This window comes from Cydia pomonella, chromosome 8, assembly GCF_033807575.1.
Source record: "Cydia pomonella isolate Wapato2018A chromosome 8, ilCydPomo1, whole genome shotgun sequence".
NCBI lineage: Eukaryota > Metazoa > Arthropoda > Insecta > Lepidoptera > Tortricidae > Cydia > Cydia pomonella.
In genome coordinates this window covers 8,026,831-8,049,353 of record NC_084710.1, presented here as the reverse complement: position 1 = coordinate 8,049,353, position 22,523 = coordinate 8,026,831, and the positions used below count along the sequence as shown (strand labels likewise).

At 35.8% G+C, this 22,523-nt stretch overlaps 1 protein-coding gene across 2 annotated transcripts in view; it reads right to left on the bottom strand.

Annotated features, from left to right (window-relative positions):
- Positions 1 to 22,523, bottom strand: part of LOC133520474 (acid sphingomyelinase-like phosphodiesterase 3b) — a 107,066-nt gene that overhangs the window by 37,457 nt on the left and 47,086 nt on the right. For both annotated transcript variants that reach the window (XM_061854906.1, XM_061854907.1), the window contains one exon: positions 15,834 to 15,951. In XM_061854906.1, the coding sequence (XP_061710890.1) occupies positions 15,834 to 15,903 (70 nt within the window). In that variant the 5' untranslated portion in view covers positions 15,904 to 15,951. The remainder of the gene's footprint in view (positions 1 to 15,833; positions 15,952 to 22,523) is intronic.

Below are 22,523 nucleotides of genomic sequence, written 5' to 3'. Positions count from 1 at the left end.
ATTTCGTGTAATGTGTGTACACTTGCCAATAGTTACGTAAGTCACTGGCTGGCTGAGACTGAACACAACAACAATATCTAAACTAATGATGCCGTATCTATCGATTGGAGATACACAGACAGTGTTATTACAAAGCTTGATTATTCCATAGAAGCACATTCTAACCATTCATATCCCTAATTTAAACGTCCAAAGCCAGCTAGTCTGATATACGTAACAACCAGTAGTGTAAAGCTGCGTGCATACGTGTTTATACCAATATCTAAACCGTTTTATTTACAAACCTGTGCAGATGTAGTAAATATTTTAAACCGAATAACTTCAAGCTTTTATTTAAGACTGTAGGTAATTTTATTTGTACAGGCATCAACTACTCGTCAATGCAAATTGTTATATATTCAAGCCAAAACTAGATGGGGTTGCATTATTTATTACGAATCTCGGTGACAAAACACCGCAACACCGGCAAGTTGGCAGGGTTATCTATTGCGACTTTTCTACTTCAACATTAGATCAAATCGATATCAATTCAAGGTCATATAAATTTCGATAGCCATATAAAAGTAACATATATAAGTATGTCATTTTGAAACAAAACGTAACTTATTGTCAGATTTCAATAAAATGTTACTGCCATACGGATAGAATAGCAATCGCCCTTATCGGTAACCGACAATACTATCTGACAACCGGGTCAAATAAATAACTTCTCGCGCATATTTTCTAATACTTTCGTGAAATTACCACTTAAATATGTTCAATTATAAGCTAATCTCACAAGAATTTGCATATAAAATTAAGTGATTTTAGAAATTATGTAAGACTTCGCAGGTTTGTTCAAATATAAGCTAATTTCACAAGAATTCGCATAACAAACGAAGTTGGTTCGCCGGCATGTGTATACCCAGTGTAACACACGCACGTATAAATTGTAATTGTGTAGGCGCGAGTAGATCATCAATCAACTCGCGCCCTCAACAAAGAGGTAGCCTGTGATTAGCAGCCTAAATTATCTAGCGTGTGCTGTGTTGTGTGTGAACAAGACGATTTTTAACACAATGTAATCCGAAATTAGATCGTAAATTTGATAGCAGAAATAAATGGCAGGGTAGCGTAATCTAATATTTCAATATAAATAATATACTCGTACAAACAAACGTTTCAACATCCCTATGTCGCATCACTGTGTTTATACATAATATATACATAATATAATTGACGAATTAACCTATAACTCGACGACGGCTTTCTTTATAAAATTCAAGATTTATTTAAAGAAAATTATTAGAACTGATAAAGATTTCAGCGCTAATGTAAATTGGTACGTTTACATTATTTGTGATTTCTATAGAACTTCATTTTACATATAACATTGCTAATGTCATACATTCCTTTCAGTTTCCCATGGTTTGGTAAAACCAGAGATCCACATTTGTAATAAAAATAAAGCCAATGAACATGTCCATAATAAATATATAACGACATAATAATAAATAACGGCAATCAATAACTATACTCGTACAATCCAATTCACTTTCATTGCCATTATTAATGTAAACGGCATATGTTAAGCGTGCGATAAAATTTAATGTAGTTTAGAACGTTTATTTAAAATCACCCGCCACGGCCTGATTTATGTGTTCTCCTTCCCCGCGTTGCCCCACTTTCAAAGGGTGGTATCAGCACGGAATATTGCAAGTGAGGTATTTCACGAAGATTGCAATTTTGGCTCCCAACTTGTTTAGTTTGTTCGGCAGATTTTGTTTTCCGTTTTAGATTATGTGGTTTAGGTAAGATTTTGTTTGTTTTGCGGTAATAATAGTTACATTATCTTTTACATTGCATTGTAGTGATATTTTGTTATGTTTAAATTGATCAAAAAAACAGTTAATACTAGTCTACGTATACCCGAGACTAATTTCTAATGTTTTATACATAAAAAAGTTAAAAGTTACTTAGTGAAGTTACGTAAGACTTGACAGGTTTGTTCAAATATGAGCAAATTTCACAAGAATTTGCATATAGTTGCATATCAAATTAGGTTAAAAGTTAAAAGTGACGTACGGTAGCGGCAAATATATTTTTCAGATACATTTGCATTCTTAGGTAATTTCTCAGAAACGGCTTGCGCTATTTCTATGAAAACAATATAGGGATGTATGAAAATGACGATTCGATTATATTAGGGTACATTTTTTAAATAATTAGTTTGTCCGAGTTTTCGCGGTATGATTTAATTTTCAAACCAGATGTTAATGAGGGTGAAACATCGATCTATCTAGGTTTTAATGTTGATAATATTATTCGCTTTTGAGTGTTTTCAAATAAGAAATTCAATATTAATTATAAAATACATTAATTGGTGTGTGTGATTTCACGAATTTTGCCTGCAAGAAGATAGCAACTAGATAGATTTTTCTTGCTACTCTAAACATTTAAGATAAGGTATAGTGGAAAAATTCTCGATATTACCTAAAGATTTACTTTATGAAAACCATTGTGGAATTGACATTAAGCTAATTAATAGCTAAGTAATTTTACGGGTCTCGCGTATTTTTAGTTAGGTACTCGCGCGATATGTTTCGGAGAGCCAAGGTCACTAACAGTGCATGAGCAGCGGTAACGTTAGGACGAGATAGGTCGCGGAGTAAGAGACCTACGGCCCGATTCGAAGAATGAGATACGATAAGTTCTGGTTTAGATAAGTTCTCATTTAGATATCGTTTGTACGTCGTATAATTGACAGAAGCAGCTCGATTCGGGCAACCAATGTCACTTTGACGTTAGAAATATCGTAGATAGATCTTATTGGGATCACAGCGGAATCGAAATAAACGTCAAATTTGACATGTCGTTTAGTTATCGACCATTTAAATATCTTTTCCTACTCCTCTACTGTTATCTGTCATTTATGCATTCATTAACACGAATATAAGAACATACATAAAAGATTTCAAGAAAAGTCTATATTGTCTATTCCTCATAAAAGCTCTTGTGCTTTTATACGCTATAACGTTACTGCGATTAATGGCTACCAACCTAACAAAACCAAAACGAATACAGTTTTAAACTAAGTGCATTGATGCCAACTTACAAAATATTCATTTGGTTGCATAGTAAAAATAATTACTTCATAAGTCAGAAACACGCATGTGACACCCGTAATATAGCAACACCCATAGACTACGAAGACCGCTTAGCGTTGCTTGTTAGTCTCCGTAGGCTACGGTGGCCAAAATTGAGAAAAAACTGTCCAAAAAATTTATTTAGCAAGTAGCAAGTACCAGGGCCTCATGAGTTACGAGGAGGTATCGCCGACCGGCCGGCCGCGGCCCGGGGCGGGCCGGGCGCGTAACAAGGCATGCTCGCGCGTCTTGGCTATATACTTTTGCTGTAATTTGTTTACCTAAATTAAGATTTATTTTTGTTGACTCGTAGGAAAAATATTGTATGCAACGTTGTATAAGTAGGTCAAAAAATTCTCGTGGCGTATTCCTTTACAATGTTCGCCTACGCCTTCGGCTCCGGCTCACATTGTAACTCACGCCACTCGCCTTTTTTGACCCTTCTTATACAACTGTTGCATAAAATACTATTCCAAAATCCTTAACCATTCTTCGAATCGGGCCGCTAGGCTCTCCGAAACAAGTCCCGCGAGTGAGTAAAACCATAAAACTTGTTTAATGATTAAATTCTATTATGGAATTGAGCTACAGGTACATAATATAATTATCTAGATACAAACATGCATAATATATGTCATGTCCTTGTTTACTATTTGGAGAAAAGGGAATCAACACTCGCCCTTCGTCATTCATGGTGCCCCAGTGCCCTATTCACTGAATAAATCATTAGCTGATTAAAGTTAAAATTCAAGCCTTCTCTGTGGACTACAACTGTGATTCTCATCGCTCACTAACAGGCAATATTTCGTTTTACAGGCCAATTCGAACGTACACTGACATCAGAATGATATCTGAATGATGTCATTTAGTTATTGTGCGTTTCGCTCGCGCCAATACATGTACGGATAAGTACGAACGAGTTGCCTGGCCTGTCATGCCAACTATAGGTGTCATTTCGCATTCGTTATGAGGCACGATTTCAGTCTCGCGCTCGGTTAACGGTGGGTGTTAACCAACACGTGTTGGTTACCACACAATGACAACCCAAACGTGGTTCGTAGACTTCGTGTATTGTCCATTACAGTGGCTGCATAAACTTTAAAATTTTAACTTTCTTGGCTGTTGGAATGTATTCATTTGTTAACTTTCATAATTTTAATTTAATTTTTATTCTGGCCTAGTGAGTAATAACCCAGCCTATGTAGCCGATGGTCCCGGTTTTGAATACCGGAAAGGGCATTTAGTTGTGTTGTGTAACAATAAATTCCTTTTTTATCGCCGTAACTATACGAAGTCTGCATTGTTGTCGTCTGCGGTCGCGACACGTCGCCGATTTCCAATTTGTACCTTAAGACTTGTACATCAACATGAGAGCAATTAAGTTCGATTCTATTTTGTTTTATTCTAAACTTTAAACTATACCAATATTCCACAGTAGAAAAAGTACGCAGGTGGACAGATATTTTCTTTAGATATTCTCACCGTAGATATTTTCGTAAACTATTACCATGAAATATTGATGCGGTCACGACCTCGTATAGGCAACCCTGATTCTCGCTTATTGTTTAGTATTCCTTGGTCTGAAGCCACAGAGAACGCGACAGGAATTTGCTCCATAATACAGTTTGGTAATACAACTGCGGGAAAAATGTTGCCGACCGCTGGCCTTCACATTTCATCGAGCTATATGCCACCAAGTTATATTTGCGGTTAAATACGCCCCGACCTATGCACAAATCGTAGCAGTTAGCATGAATCAACTTGGCATCCAAATTTGTCCAGGTGCACACATAACGTTGTTCACGGCCTGATTAAGGTTGCCGCTTCATTAGTCTTTCTCAATTTACGTTAGGTGTTATTTTGCTTTGTATCAACTGACGGCGGATAAACTTGTCGCATGTGTAACATAAAGCTGATTGTTTATGGGGGTACCGTTAGGAAATCAAGTTCCAGGTACCTTTGCCGTTAACATAAACAAAGCAAACAGATGCTGGTGAGCAAAAGCCGATTCTGTTTGTGTAATAATATAACAGCTTGAAACTGTAGCTTTGCGAAACTTCTGTCAAATATCGCTATCCGAAAGAAAATGCACGAGTACCATAAAAAATACATAAATCACCGTAGTTATGCCTAACTATTGTAGCAGTTGAAGATATTGTAAAAGTGTCAAAAAAGCTCCAAATTCTTAACTTGACGCTACCTCATCTATCTAGAGTCGGAGTGAACAGCGTTTTATAGCTTTTACCCGGACTGAAAAAAATAACCCTTAAAGCAAAGAATGGTCAGGAATTTTTGCATTTACCCATCATCCTAGATAGCTTTCAAACACAAGCTATCCGACAAGGAGCTCCATTTGTCGGAACAAACGACAAATACCATTGTCTACCCGGATATTGGACCAAGCAATTGATCTATCCATCTTAATTTGAAATCGAATGTCTGTTTATCTAACCCGACTATCTGATTAATCCAAGGGACAGCGAATGTGAACGAGGATGTAGGAGGACTTGGGACTGTTTCATATTGTGTTGTGGTATGGGGACGCAACCAGAAGTGGGCGTTAGAGTTTAGAGTAATCCACTTTCCGTGAATATTTCCGTAAACATTATCTAAACATACAGTCATGGTGATACAAACGATTAAAGGAAAAAAATGTATTTTGCAAATACATATTTTTAAGAATACTCATGCATCGAAAACATTTTCCAATACATATTTTCTTATTTCAGGAAAATTTGAGAATATACAGAATAAGATAAGAGAGTGTTTAAGATTCCTATTTATAGAACATAACTAGGAAGGATACAATACTATACGCAACCATGTAACAGCGCCCTAGACAGTACAATAGGCATCACCCCAGCCCTCAGTCAGAATGATAAATACGTCAGATACCCGACCCACAAAGGGCAAAGGTAGAACGATTCTAACAAATCATTCACACACAAGGAGAACTCTATTACGTAAACTAACTTTGAAACGAGATATTCGTACGGTTTTATGTGCTTGGAGTAACAGGTATACTCTGTGGGTATACTCCACCGAAGAGATAAGTAATATGCTGGTACTATTGAAGGACAAGCTAAAAATCACTCGACAAATGCTTTTGCTTTATTTTCTGTGTACATGAAAAGTTGCATACTGAATAGGACCATATTTGAAACTAAAAACTAAAACCTTTTTAACCGACTTCAAAAAAAGGAGGAGGTTCTCAATTCGTCGGTTTTTTTTTTATGTATGTTCACCGATTACTCAAAGATGCCTGGACCGATTTGCAAAATTCTTTTTTTGTTTGATAGGGTATACTTCCCAGGTGGTCCCATAGTCATCAGGTCAGGATCTGATGATGGTATCCTTGAGAAATTGGTGGTATTCTTAAAATTTTATAGGCAATTTTAACGTTTTTCATATACTTCGTAAAGCTATTTAGGTATTTGCGCCTGGTAGTCATCATCTCGTTGCAGAGCTGATGATGGAAGATACAATTCCTTAACGGTAAAGAGATAGAGGGTAGGTGGCTTCCGTTGTTGCAACAATACGTTTACTTTAATGATGATGATTACACGGGAAACCTTGTCAATACTAGCAAACCGCTTTCTTGGCCTAATGAATAGGTACCTGTCTACCTTTACTCAGCAATGAGATTTCTCAACCGTTGCATTTCTGCTAATAGGTTCGGGTTTAGTTAACAGTTTAGTGGGTTCTAAATCAGATAGAGCTATTCCTAATAAGCGTTTTCATAATAAGCGTATTCGTAGCCATAGTTTTATATACAAATACAGAAGACAAATATTATAACGTCAAACTTGTACGTTATTAGAAAAAACTGCATCTGAAACTTTAAGTTTTTTGATAATTGACAAAAATATGTATTTAAAAAATGCCTTTCATAATAATGGATTTACTATTTTTAAGAGGGAAGTATACAAAGAGAAAACGTTTTTCCACTTCTAAATATTCTGCATGATTTTTTAGTATGTTATTGACACAATAAACCACTAGGTTTATAGATATTTCTTTTTTTATATTTGCATGTTTTTTATTAAAGCAAAACCTATAAACTGACAATATATTATGCTGAAGCGATCTACATCAAAATCAAAGTGATCTGTTAAGATTTAGTTAGTGAAAAACATTTTATCCCGAAATAGAATTTAATAGAAAAAACCGGCTAAGAGCATTTCGGGCCACGCTCAGTGTAGGGTTCCGTAGTTACTCTTCCGTCACAATAAGCTAAACTGGAGCTTAAAGTATAGTAAATTGTTAACCAAGGGATGAAACGGTACCTTTCACGCGAGTTAAACAAATAGGCAAATTTGCATAATCAGTACCTAATTAAAGGAAGTCTTTTTACTATGAAGGGGAAACTTTTTGCGATAACTCAAAAACAGCTAAACTTATCATGCCCGCTATAGTTTTCATTTAATGTCTTTCTTAAGCTCTACTTCCACGATTTTTTTCATATGTTTTGGACAAAAATAATGGTGGTTCAAAAGTTAGAGGGGAGGGGACACATTTTTTTTTTCTTTCGGAGCGATTATCTCCGAATATATTCACTTTATCAATAAATGTTTGTTGAAGACCCCTATTAGATTTGAATGACCTTCCCAACGATATCCCACACTATAGGGTTGAAGCAAAAAAAAATTCACCCCCACTTTACGTGTAGGAGAGGTACCCTCAAAAAAATTATTTTTTTAGATTTTATTGTACGACTTTGTCGGCTTTATTGATTTATATATCCATGCCGATTTTCAGCTTTCTAGCACTAACGACCAAGGAGCAAAGCCTCGGACAGACAGACAGACAGACGGACAGACATACAGACAGACGGACATGGCGAAACTATAAGTGTTCCTAGTTGACTACGGAACCCTAAAAAAGTACCTTTACTTCAATAGGATCTTAAAGCTATTCTTACAAACATATAGATATAGCTGCATATAGTCAGAAAAATGAGGGCGTGCTTTTCCTCTCCAATGTACCTTCTCCCAACAAAAACATTTGGTATGTATATGTACATACTGAAATCCAATTTCACATTTACTCCACCAAGTACATGTAACTTACACCACAAACACGGAACCCTTGAAACTGTTGGCTTAATTTCACGAGAACACTTCAAATCTAGCATGTTTACTTACGGGCAACATATATAGTAATACAATAATAAATAGGTGTTATGCTAATTTGAACTTTAGTGTTGCTTGATTAGGTAAATAGTTGTTTACGCTAGTGAAAAAGCAGCATTTTGCATTATAAATTACGCTGCACTAGACTGGCGTGGCGTGGGTATTAGTATTAACGAATTCAATTGTGCAAAATTAACAAAGCGAAAACACCATTCAGATAATCTCTTGAATATTCGTCGTGAGCTTTGAACATATACTTCACTATATAAAGGTAGAGTCTGTGTGGAAAGAGAAGAGTCGTGGTCGTCGTGGAATGTATGGAGCCCAATACGTTCCACGACTCTTCTCTTTCCGAACAGATCCGTGAGTTTTTAGGTTAGTTCCTTCGTAAAGAATATTTGTAATCGTTACCAGTAAGGATTTAGGTACCTAAGAAGTAACAAAAAGTAAGGGTTGCTTAATTAATATAGTTTTTGAAATTCCAAGAAAACAGTAGATATTGTCTTCGTATATAAACAAACTGCATAAATGTAAAAAAAAAAAAAAAAAAAAAAAAAAACAGAAAACATACAGTTGTGTGCAATAAAAAAGCCGGTTTTTATGTTTTTTTTTTTCAATATTATTTAAGTAAATGTTACAGTTAATTTTGAAACAATATCAAGTTATGCAGAATAATTATAAAACAGATCCAATATAATTGATCCATAGTTATAGTTTTCCCCTAATTTTCAGTTCCTTATTGACTGCTATTTTATTAAATTAATGAAAAAAATTATTATTCACATATTAAATTTCTTGAGCTCCACTTCCCTCTCCCATAACTTAGTTTTACAGCATGTATCATGCAAAAGGTGGATATTCCACCAGCACCATTCCACCACCACAAAAAAAATCCAACATTAAATTTCTCGAGTTCTACTTCCATTGCATTTATCATGCAAAATGTTAGTTTTGACTGCAAATACCGGCAGGTACTTGTTTTAAAGGCCTCAACATACTTATTTATTGTTATACTTATTTACTGTTGATGATATGAAGCGTATATTGACCCACAATTTTTTTTACAATTTACTAACCAATATTTATCAGTTAATGTTTGTATCTACAATATTTATCTAAGTGCTTAGCAAGTCAATAATATTGACTTTGATAGATTGATCAAACAACGTCTTTGGCTGCCTAAAGCAGGATAATTAGACATTTAGTTTGAGTTGCCATCTAAATACTATAGTAATTAAACGGAATCGGTATAATATTGTGCTGTTGCTTATATTCTCCCGATATTCCTCTTGTTAAATATTCCCAAGTGCCCCGATCCGAACTTTAAGATACGTCAAAAAATTTCTAAAGAAACGATATAGGGACTGCTATGCGTTGTCAGCATTCCGCGCGGCTACGGAAGGCCCGACGCATAGCTCGCTCCTCAGTTGTCTCCCGGTCGTGATTGGTGAAATACACGTATTAATTAGTACTTCCGCATTTCTTATTATATACTCCCAGATATCCTATAGTGGTGACCCCGAATGAACATTAATTGAGTGCACCTTGAACTTTTACGGCAGTGAATTATAATATTATTTTGCATACAGACTTAAGTAATAATTATTTTATGGGGATCTGGTTGAGTTAAATTCGTAATCGTCTTGAGTGCGCGTGATACCTGATTTTTGGCAGGACCAGCCGCGACTATGGTTTTTGCAGGTGGAAGCTATTTTAGCACAACAAAAGGCAGGTGATCAATCAAACTACAATATGGTCATCGCAAAATTAGGAAAGCAAGCAATTCAGCAAGTTGCGGATATCCTTGAGAAGCCGCCTAGTGAGAACAAATTCGATACTCTGAAGGCCAGATTGCTTAGTGTTTACGAGGAGACAGAAGCGAAGAGGTTACAGCAATTGATGTCAGACATGGAATTGGGTGAGCAACGACCATCTCAGCTAATGAGGAGAATGCGTGACCTTGCGCGTGATAAAATTCCGGACGACACTTTAATCTATTTTTGGCAAGGTCATCTACCACCATCGGTAAGGGCAGTCGTAGCGTCAGCAGAATCAAAAAACTTAGAAAGCCTCGCAAGTATTGCCGACAAGGTCATGGAGACGTTTAAACCGAATGAAGTCGCCTCAATTCAGACAACATCGCGCCAAAGTTCATCGAATGATTTTATAACGGCGGAATTAGCGAAGATTAACAGCCGCATCAGTGAATTAGCCAGCTCTAGTGGACGAGGTAGGAGCCGAAGGAGGAACCGCAGCCAGGGACGTGCACGTAGTCGCTCACGCAACAACAGCCGCTCTGGGAGGACCCCTAACAGCCCTGATTGGTTGTGTTTCTACCATTACCGATACAAGACCAAGGCCAATAAGTGCGTGCAGCCATGCAGCTGGAAAGGACAGTCGCCGACGGGAAATTAGACACCGTGCAGACGTTTTCGGCGGAACCCTGCACCTTGGTAAATAATTATCGCCTTAGTGTAATAGATAGAAACTCTGGTTTTAAATTTTTGGTCGATACAGGCGCAAATGTGAGTGTGATTCCAAAAAACTTTAAATTTGCGAAAGACTCTTTACAATCCGTTAAAAAGTTATACGCCGCGAATAACACTGAGATTAAGTCATATGGATACGTCACATTAACGTTAAATTTGAATTTGAGACGTACTTTTAAGTGGAATTTTATTGTATGTGATGTTAAACAACCTATTATTGGAGCAGATTTTTTGCATAATTATAGACTCATTGTGGATTTGTATGGCAAAAAGTTAGTTGATAATTTGACAAGTATTTATGTAATTGGTACGATCATAAACCATACTGACTCATCAATTAATTTAATTAGTACGGATAACAAGGCATATCATTTGTTGCACAGGTACCCAGAACTTTTAAAGCCGTTGTCGTTTATCGAGGCACCTAAACACAATATTTATCATCATATAGAGACGACAGGGCCTCCGATACATCAAAGAACTAGACCGCTGCCTCCTGATAGGTACGAAAAAGCAAAAAAGGAATTTCAAACAATGGTGGAGATGGGCATTTGCAGGCCATCTAAGAGTCCGTGGTCTAGTCCTTTGCATATTGTTCCTAAAAAAGATGGAGAGATTCGTCCGTGTGGCGATTACAGAGCTCTGAACGCGGTCACGAAACCGGATCGTTACCCTATTGCGAGAGTACACGACTTCACCTATCTACTAGCAGGTAAGTCCATATTTTCTTGTGTAGATATTCGTAGAGCTTATCATAACATCATGGTACATCCTGAAGACGTGGAGAAGACGGCCATTACGACTCCGTTTGGGTTGTACGAGTTTCCCAGAATGAGTTTCGGCCTAAGAAACGCTTGCCAGACTTTCCAGCGTTTTATGAATAACACCGTTTTAAGAGATTTTGATTTTGTGTATTGTTATTTAGATGACATACTTGTTGCTTCTCTCTCAGAGGAAGAACACGACGGTCATCTCGAACAATTATTTAAAAGGCTTAGCGAATTTGGTATCACCATCAATCTACAGAAATGTACGTTTAAAGAGAAGAAATTAGAATTCCTAGGTTACGAGATATCAACTGAAGGTTTTAGACCACTGGAAAGTAAGGTTCAAGCTATTAAAGACTATCCTAAACCGCAAACAGTTAATCAGTTGCGAACATTTTTAGGCATGATTAACTTTTATAGACCACATTTGCCACACGCTGTACAACATCAAGAATTATTACTTAGGTACATTCACAAAGCTAAACGCAACGACAAAACACCTATAGTGTGGACACAGGAAGCTGACGAAGCGTTCCGACAATGTAAGATTAGCTTAGAAAATGCTGCTATGCTAGCATACCCACTTGCCACGGTACCTATTTCTTTATTTGCAGACTCTAGCAACACGTGCGTTGGTTCTGTTATACAACAATATGTTGACGGTAATTGGAAACCCTTAGCTTATTTTTCTAAGAAGCTAACTTCTGCACAAATGAAATACAGTACTTACGATAAAGAACTACTAGCTATTTATTTGTCTGTACAACATTTTAGGTATCTGCATGAAGGCAGAGAACTAATTATTTTTACAGATCATAAACCTTTGATATATGCTTTTAGTAAATTGAATAGCGACAGTAACAAAGAGATTCCTAGACGAACAAGACAGTTACTTTTCATAAGTGAGTTTACTACTGATATAAGACATATACAGGGTAAGGACAACGTAGTTGCCGATGCATTATCTAGAATAGAGACTGTTGCTCTTCAAAATATTGCGATCGATTATTTCATGTTATCGAAGGCACAGAAAAATGATGACGAGTTAAAAACTTTATTGCAAAATGATAAATTACAATTTAAAGAGATAATGTTGCCTAATTGCACTTATACTGTTTACTGTGAATTTTCTACAGGTAATGCGAGACCGTACATTCCTGAGCAATTTCGTCGCGATGTTTTCAAAAGTGTTCATAATTTAAGTCATCCAGGTGTACGAACGTCACGTAAGATGGTTTCTAACAGGTTTTTCTGGACAAACATGAACAAAGATGTAGGTCTTTGGGCCAAAACCTGCGTTGCATGCCAGAAATCCAAGGTCGCGCGACACACCAAATCGACTCCAGGTAAGTATCCAGAGGTAGACAGATTCGAGCACATACATGTAGATTTGGTCGGACCTTTACCAACGTCATCTGAAGGTTGTAGGTATTTGCTTACTATAATAGACCGTGCCACCGGTTGGCCTGAAGCGTTCCCATTACAGGACATATCGGCAGAAACAGTAGCACAAACAATATATGACGGTTGGATAGTGCGATTCGGGTGTCCAGTTACTTTAACTAGTGATCAAGGTAAACAATTTGAAAGTAACCTTTTCCGACAGTTAATGAAGTACATAGGAACGGAAAAGCTTAGAACTACACCATACCACCCGGAGAGTAATTCTGTCCTTGAACGCTGGCATAGATCTTTGAAAGCAGCGTTGCAAGCGCGTATTAATAGTACCTCATGGGTTACTGAGCTAAACACCGTTTTATTAGGTCTCCGTACAGTACCTAGATTGGATACTGGTGTTAGTGCCGCTCAATTGGTTTATGGTTGTTCCATACGTTTACCAGCCGAATTTTTTTGTAATGTCGATAGAAATGTAACTGAACCACATTCCATGTTAAGTAAAATTAAAGAGTAAATACGGAATTTGACACCGAGACCATATTGTCATCATAGTAGTAATAACAAATTCTTTGTTAGTCCTGACCTTAAAACTTGTAGTTATGTATTTGTTCGTCGAATTGTAAAAACATCCTTACAAACGCCTTACGAAGGGCCATATAAAGTAATTTCAAGGAATGACAAGGTTTTCAAAATTCAATTGGAAGACCGTGAAGTAAATATGTCAATTGACAGGTTAAAACCTGCGTATTTACTAAATGAAAAAGTGAATTCATCACAAAAAAGAATTACTCCAAGTACACCACAAGCGAGTAGCGGAATCGCTCCGCCTATGCCTAGCGTCGCACCCTATGTGACGCGTAGTGGTCGGATGGTTAAGAAATCTGTTCGATTTTGTGATGAATAAACTTAATCAGAGTTAGTAGGTTATATTTTTCCAATTAAGTATTTTAATGTAACAACATGTAATTTAGAGTGCATGATTTTATTAGAAAATATTCAGAACAATTTGCACTTCACTTTAAGCAGCGAAACATATAATACCTAACTAATTATGGGTAACTACGGTAGCAAGAAAGATTCGGATAATACAGATAAATCAAGTACGTTGACGGCAGAAGCATCAATTAACGTTTCCGGGATAGCTACCCAGTTGAATACATTTAGTATTGTTTTAGTAGTAATTGTTATAATTCTACTAGTATTTTTGCTGTACTACTTTTATAGTAGTTGCAAAAGGAAGATGAACAAATGGTTCACCAGACGAGTCCAGGTCCTGGCACAGGATCAGTTGACTTCAGGAGTTAAGGCCACTTCAAGTCAGCCTCAACAAATATTTTTAAAGGTTTAAAGTGCAGTGCGGATTATTATTGTGTGTATAAGTGTCAAAATTATTGTGCTAAAATCATTTTAGTTTTAAGCCAATGAAATTCTATTTTAAGATTGGTATTGAGTACCTACCTACAATGCATTGTACCTATTCTAGAGTCAACTTTATTACAACATTGTACTTAATAAACGTAAGTAATCATGTTACATTGTGTTCTGTTATCGCTCGCTCTTGAATTCCAGGTAGGAGCAGCGCGGTATTGTTTACGAGGCACATTTTTATTTAAATTAAAAGTACAGTCAGATATAATTTAAAATTGATAAGTGGTAACAGACACAATAAAATTAAAAATAAATTAGATTCATTTATTGGTTTTTTCACATTGTTTGACAATTTAAAGACATAATTAGATATCTTTTGTATTATCTTTAAGATTATTTTTGGAAATTTTTTTGTAAAAATTTTTTTTGGGGGGGACGACTATAGGGACTGCTATGCGTTGTCAGCATTCCGCGCGGCTACGGAAGGCCCGACGCATAGCTCGCTCCTCAGTTGTCTCCCGGTCGTGATTGGTGAAATACACGTATTAATTAGTACTGCCGCATTTCATATTATATACTCCCAGATATCCTATAAACGACATGGATTAGATATATCAGTGTCAGTTTGAAACAAAAAAAAAGTCACTTTTCATATCCAGTTCATATCGTATCTTTAGAAAACTCTTGACGTATCTCAAAGTTCGAATCAAGCCGTTAATGTAGAAAAAACGCTCAGGTAAGGCGCGATTCCATTTGCACTACTCCATACATTTATAAAGTCTGAATGGGTGCTAGCTTAAGGACTAACGAAGCGTCAATACCACTCGGGACAATATACAATGACAAAATTAAATTCATTGATCAATTTAAATATTTAGGACATTTGGTGAACGCTGACCTTAAAGATGATGCCGATATTGAGCGCGAGCGCAGAGCGTTGTCCGTCAGAGCGAATATGATAGCCCGCAGGTTTGGTCACTGCTCTAAAAAAGTCAAAGTCAGTTTGTTCAGAGCATACTGTACTAGTTTCTACACAAACAGCCTGTGGGCGGACTATACGTATAAACGGTACAAGGCTCTGCGCGTTCAATATAAAAACGCGGTGCTGATGGGGTTGCCCAGATTCTGTAGCGGGTCAGGGATGTTCGCAGAAGCGCGGGTAGACTGCTTCTACACCACGATGTGCGCATCCCTGGTGCGCAGAGTACGGGCCAGCCCTAATAGTATCCTGACCATGATTGCGGACAGGGTTGATGGCCTGTATATAAATAACTGCATGTAGCATGATCCATGTGCGCAGGAATAAGTAGATGGGTGGATTTTCTTTCAGTTAGTTTTCTTTAAGAAAATCAGCTTTTATTTATTTATTTAGAAACAATAATTGTATGTAGTTAGCTAGGCAGTAAATAATTATGCATATACTAACATTAGCCTTAAGAAAAACTGTCACTAACACAAATTGATCCAAGTTGGTCGTAAATAAATGGATTTATTATTATATACATATATTTTAAATAAGAATTTAATATTATAAATTAGAACAGGATCACCTACCTATTTTGGCATGCGTGCAGGTGAAAGAGATGACACACGTCAGTGTCAGCACGAGGTGCGCGGTCTTCATGGTGAGACGCTAAGTCACTCGCATTTTCACTGCCACGTCAGTTAGTACCTGAAAAATTTATAAAAATATATCAATGTTGTTTAATATATCAAACAAAAACTATTGTGTTACAAAGAAATGTAAATCATTGCTGACGACCGGTCTGGCCTAGTGGGTAGTGACCCTGCCTATGAAGCCGATGGTCCCGAGTTCAAATCCCGGCAAGGGCATGTATTTGTGTGATGAGCACAAATATTTGTTCCTGAGTCATGGATGTTTTCTATGTATTCATGTATTTGTATACTATATATATATCGTTGTCTGAGTACCCACAACACAAGCCTTCTTGAACTTACTGTGGGACTTAGTCAATTTGTGTAAGAAAATGTCCCTATAATATTTATTTATAATTTTTGGCTAATAATTTGTTACTTAATATTATTTAGACTCTGACCACGCCAACTTTGTTCAAACTTGGCAGGAAGAATGCATATATTTCATATAATTCCTATTAGCTCCATACTTGACGTAACACATGAAGTGAAAACTTAGTATGGTCGTCTCTAGTGACATCTTATAAATATGAATAATACTTTTAATATAATCCATAAGTATAATGGGTATAAAAAATAGCATATTTGAAAACGCATATTACTAATAATTTATTAGGTATAGCTATTTGTTTTGTTGAAACTGACATACATGCTTGCATACCTTTTTTTAAAATATACTCACAGGCCAATTAAAACTTACACTGACATCAGAATTATATAGGAATGATATCATTTTGATATCAGTGTACATTAGAATTGACCTGTCAGAGTATTTTAACTTGAGGGCACTAGATATAAATAATGAAATAAACTTTTGATAGCTTACATATGCAGTATAAAATCAACAAAGGTAAAAAGTTGTTTTCAAACTTAAACCACGTTAAACTTTCAAGTATGAGTGCATGTTTATACAACGAGTGTTCTGAAAACTCGTAACGTTTTAAAAGTTCTAAAACGATATTTTACTGGCTTTAGTTGAGAGAATGTGCCCCAGAAAATACGGCTCGCTTGAAACTCAACGCGGCAATAAAATTAAATAAATTATACGAGCACTTGTCCGAGGTAAACTCATCTGGAAGAGGGCAAACAACTGCCCTTTAAGAAGAATAAATAATATTAACAGAGTCGTTAAGTGAAAGTGCACGAAAAGTCACAGAATAACAAACATTTCATTACAAACTTCATACTTTAAAGCCAGATTTATAATTGAAATAGTTCAACGGGGATCAATAGTCATTAGACATGTTTCGTGTTTCGTAATCGGCAAAAGTTAAACTTCAGCGAATAATTGACAGCTTCTCACGTGTATGAAAGGATTCATAGGGGTAAATTTACAATAGAATGAATGAATTAATAAATAAGATGAATGAAAATTATTCAATCCAGACGTATTATAAAAGTCCATATTTTTATTAGTACACACTATCAAAATTATAGAGATTAATGTCACAAAATTAATGTCACATTACTGATTATTGTAGTTAAAAACCATTACATATGAGTGTCTTTAAAAAAAATACGTTTTTTTCATGTTCAATGTAAAGGCAGAATACAATGTTTTACAACGACTACGTACTAATACTAAGTAACTACCTAGCTACTAATACTAAGTAACTTTGAACCGAAAAATAGCGGTCAAAAAGACATTTAACATCAGGGACTTTTTTGATGAATTGATCTATAAATGAGAAACAACCCCACCATACATTGTGTTGTTATAGCTCAAACGGATTAGGCAGCGTTTTCGATTAAAGCGGAAGCCAGCGTGATTTTTTCCGACAACATCGTTATATTTCAACCAATTTACACAAAAACTTAACAAGTTATATACCTGAACCTTCCTCAAGAATCACTCTATTGGTAGATGAAAGTCGTATGAAAATCCGTTCTGTAGTTTTCATTTTTGGAGTAGTTTTATAAGATGTAGTGAATTGACGTTTTCTCCTAGACTTGCGGACGCTAGGTTGCGTGACAGTCGTGCACATAGCGAATATTGTACAATGTGATGGAAAAATGTAACTGTTTGAATTCCTTAGGTATTATGTAGCCCTTTATTTTTGCTAGACTTGTCACCGATTTAGCAATTTCCTGTCAGCTACAGTGATCAACTAAAACTGTGAAGTTTGTACTAATTTTCACAGATGTACCAGAAAAGTATATACCATAATGCACGCTGTTCGATATGTTTTATTTAAATTCAACATTTCGGTTATTGATACAACATAACGTTATGATTTCCTCGATTCGCCGTCAATACGTATTCACTTTCGAGAACGTAAATGATTTATAGTAGTTATTTCGTCATAATATTAATTCTAATTATCGAATCAAAAGCTTTCCTATCGTGTATACAGTTATAATTAAATAATATATGATACCGGGCGGCTGACCAGCTACTACATTTGTTTGAGTGTGAATAGGAAAATGAATGAATAGCCATTAGGAATTTAGTGACACGATCTCGTTTCCAGGAGATCAATTGGCATTTTGTGCGAGTGAATATTACTTATACCATGATTTTGTAGCCCATACAAGGATACATTTTTTCTATATTTAAAATATACACAAATACGCACAAAAGTATCTGGCGAAGCTTGGTTAAGCAATTGGAAATTAACTTCTGCCAGAGACAAACGTTTAAACGCTAAAATATTACAACCAAGAACGTCAACCTGAGTTCAAGGTCAACCTGGTTTATTTACGATAAAACGGTTTACTTTTCTAAATAGTACCCGAGCTTATAGCCGACCTATCAAGAGGAAGAGGCAACTTGTCACTCCCTTCAACAACGCTATTTCAGCAGTATGGAAAAAAATCGCCTGAAATCTTATTTCTAAAAGAGGTAACCTTAACTGGCCACCTCACGACCCAGATTTATTTCCAATGGATTTTTCTTATCGAGGATATTCTAAAATCAGTTTTTTTGTCAGCTATCTAAGCTCCATAGAGAGTTATATATATATATATATATACGGGGAAATGCAAGAAATTTTCCATCTTGTTTTTCAGGCTGTAATTAAAATTTCAAGGTTCAGGTTACAAGAGGGATAGGAATAAAACACGTAACATTGTATATTAATTTTGGAAAAAAAAAGTTCGTCATCTGTTATTATAAATAAACGTTTTTTCCCTGTTTGATTGTTTTGTAGATAAGTTTTTTTTAATGTTGATTTATTTTTGGACCACCCTGGACTTTAATACCGATGTTCATCGATTCTATGAAATATTAACTAAATTTATATTTAGAAATTGATACATACCGAGGTTTACACAACAATAAGTTATAAACAATTTGAAAAAATTAAAAAGGTAGGCGGCTTCCAGTTATATTACATAGAATCTCCCTGTCCCAAGAAATTTTTGTAGAGGTTGAGGCGGGTTCATGTCAAAATTTCTTTTCATGTTAATAAAAAGGCGTAATTTAATTTTTGATCGTAGTCATTTTCTTTAAACAACTAAAAATACCTACCTGCCAGCATTATCAGTTTTAAACAAACTTCATACATGTTAACCTTATTACACTAACGAGCCATTATGTAGCTTGCAGCACAAATCTCAATTATCACATTATCCGCACTAATGCGCACTAGTATTACTAGTACATGCGGTAGGTACGTATAATATTTTCAAACATTCCGGAAAGCAGCAACACGGTATATTATCTATTTTTGGCTGTGCTCTATCGTGAAATATACTCGTATTTCGAAATTAATGTACAAACCAAGGACTTCCACAGAACTCGATTCCCACTGGCTTGCCTAATTTTCAAACATTAAAACACTTTACCCACAAAGAAAAGAAAATTAGGTCCAGCATGCCTACGAAATTTTTTTTTTCAAAGCCACTGGTACTGCATATAACTTATTATTGTAAGACAAAAGTGAAACTTGCTAGAAGTAAAATGGTCAATTGGCAGTAACTTTTGCATATCTATGTTATTTTCTTTGTTGCCCCAAGTTACCCCGATCCCCGGGCTACTTTAGAATGCAATCGGGAAAATTCGGAGAAGAAAATAAAAAACGTCTATATGAGTGATGTTTTATCGATCAACACCAATCCAAACATATCAAGTTACCCATATTGCCACATACCCAGTCAAAATCATATCGCGTGAAATTTAAAAAGCGAAATATGCGTCTGCAACCGACACTTTATTCAGTCTCGTATATTTCACAGTAGCGTTACTCATCCTTTACCTGTCACGTGACAGGTTTATATGGAAGCCACCCACCACGTAGTGAATGAAGCAAACAGTCGTCACGCCCAGATTGAATGCAAACTACGCGGAGCGACGGAAATGACACATAGCAGTTTGTTGTACATATCGCTTACCTATCGCGGGCCAAAGTTCGTCAGACGCACCAGTTAAAGTTTGACCTCGGAGGATCCAATGGATTATTATCAAGATTCCAATTGTTTAACTTATGGTTTGACCACGCCACGTCATATTTGAAACATAGGCAGTCAATCTTACTGTCTTTTTCTTACGCTAATACTAGTACCCAAAAAAAGGGATAAGTAATGTTTTTTTTTTTGTTATTATTTACTGAATCGTATTACGGCCGGAGAATTGATTTAAAAAACGTGAGGCTCTTTTCATTTTTTCCAAATAACGAGTTATATTCAGCTGTTTATTTTTCAATTGTTTTTTGACTGATAGATTCTTGGTTGAGCGCGAATAGATACTCAGTGAAACAATGGCTGCCACACAACTTAAGAAACCCCATTTGGTGTAAATAAGAAATAAAAAACTTCGCTTTCGTACTTTCAATTTACTTTAAAGCAGGAAAACAAATTAAATTTGAATATAACCAAAATTTTCGTGTACGAATCTATTTTTAAAGACGAGAGGGTACAGTGATAATTATCATCAGGCGTTGATGTTCACAGATTACCCTAGAATAGCTTGCCATAACGCAAGATAACCGTAATATGCTACAACAATAATTTACAGCTCTCGAGGTCACAATTATACTCGTCAAGTCGACTCGAATGGTTGCTCGTGCTCAGTAAATGTGAATAGGGGGCCAGGTGACAGGCGCTTCTAAAACTGGGCTGGGCTGGAAATATACCGAGTTCGCAACTCAGTTTAATTCACACGACCCAGCTTTGAAGTTAGCAACAAGTATTATCTGCTGTGTGATACTCGTATATAAGATATAACAGAAATAATGAGCATACTATTTTGATATTTCATTTTAAACCCGAAGGATTTGAATGGGAATACCTTATCTTAGCTGCCAATAAAAATGGATCATGTCATTGAGTTACTGCGAAATCTTGACTACTTTAATGCAATATTTATAAAATATACTAAAGAGGACATATAACAAGTTTTGTTACCTATAGTCATATAGCATGTACTTCATAAATTCCGCGTAGTTTTTAAACAAAAAAAAACATACTATACATTTTCCCAAGGCACTGGTGTGGCAATTTCCTTTGCAAAAATTCAATAAAGTTAGAGTATCGTGCTGAAGTGACAATTTAATGTATTGGAAACGCACTGATTTTCGCAGTTCTACTTATTACTAACACGAAACAAAATGTAAAGCAACGCATAATAATGATATTTTATTGTTCATTTTTTGGCTTATAAATTATTACAAGAATAAGCATGTCAAATAAAATACAAAATAAAACACCAGCCTGACATATTTTTTTATTCAAGACATACGAAGTTATTTTTAGCGACCCCTTTTATTTCCTTTAAGGGAATCACCGCGTCAGTGATATATGCTACGGAAATGAGGGCCGCGCCCGTAATGACGATAAATGGTCACTGCAGACTACACTACATATAATAATCTGCTATCATAATAAATAATAATGTTACGCGCAGTGACTTTTGATATTTGTGAAGAAGAGTGTGAATTTGGGTAAACGGCAGTGGCACACCTATGCACGATTGTTACTGTTATGATCGCTCTTGTTTGTAATTAATTTATCATTGTAAATACCATAACTGTCACGGGTTAACAAGTATGATAAGGCGACAGTGAAGTAAATAATTTAATTACGGCGGTAACCTATTAAACAAAACTACACTTTTTATTTATAGCAGTCTCTGAACTAGAGGACTACTTGACTGTAAATGAGTCGCTATTTATTATATTTATCATGCAAAGTTATTTATGAATGTTTTCTTGTCATCTGTGTTTTAAAGTATATTATCTATACAAGTACACACATATCATAAACCCTCTATTAAGGGGTCGAAAACCGCATATTACGGTCAGTTTAGGTTAGAACAAATTTCTTATCTGTGAAAATGTTATTATTGGTTAGTAATAACATCGAAGTCGATTTTATAATGACAATCAAATTTCGAACACCTCTGAAAAACCAATAATTTGAACATTCTAATTTCTAATATTCTAATATCCGCCGAGATGAAGTTGTATTAAAAATGAAACGTCATTTGCAAATAATTTTGACAAATCTGGCATTTTTTTTAATGCCGAGCAATAACTCCAGTTTGACTCTGAAGTTAAAAAAAGGCTTATATTTAACTAATCACCAGATACTCGTATACTAAAATATAACGTTTTTCTAAAAACCCCTTTTACTGCCAAAAATAGTAAATGG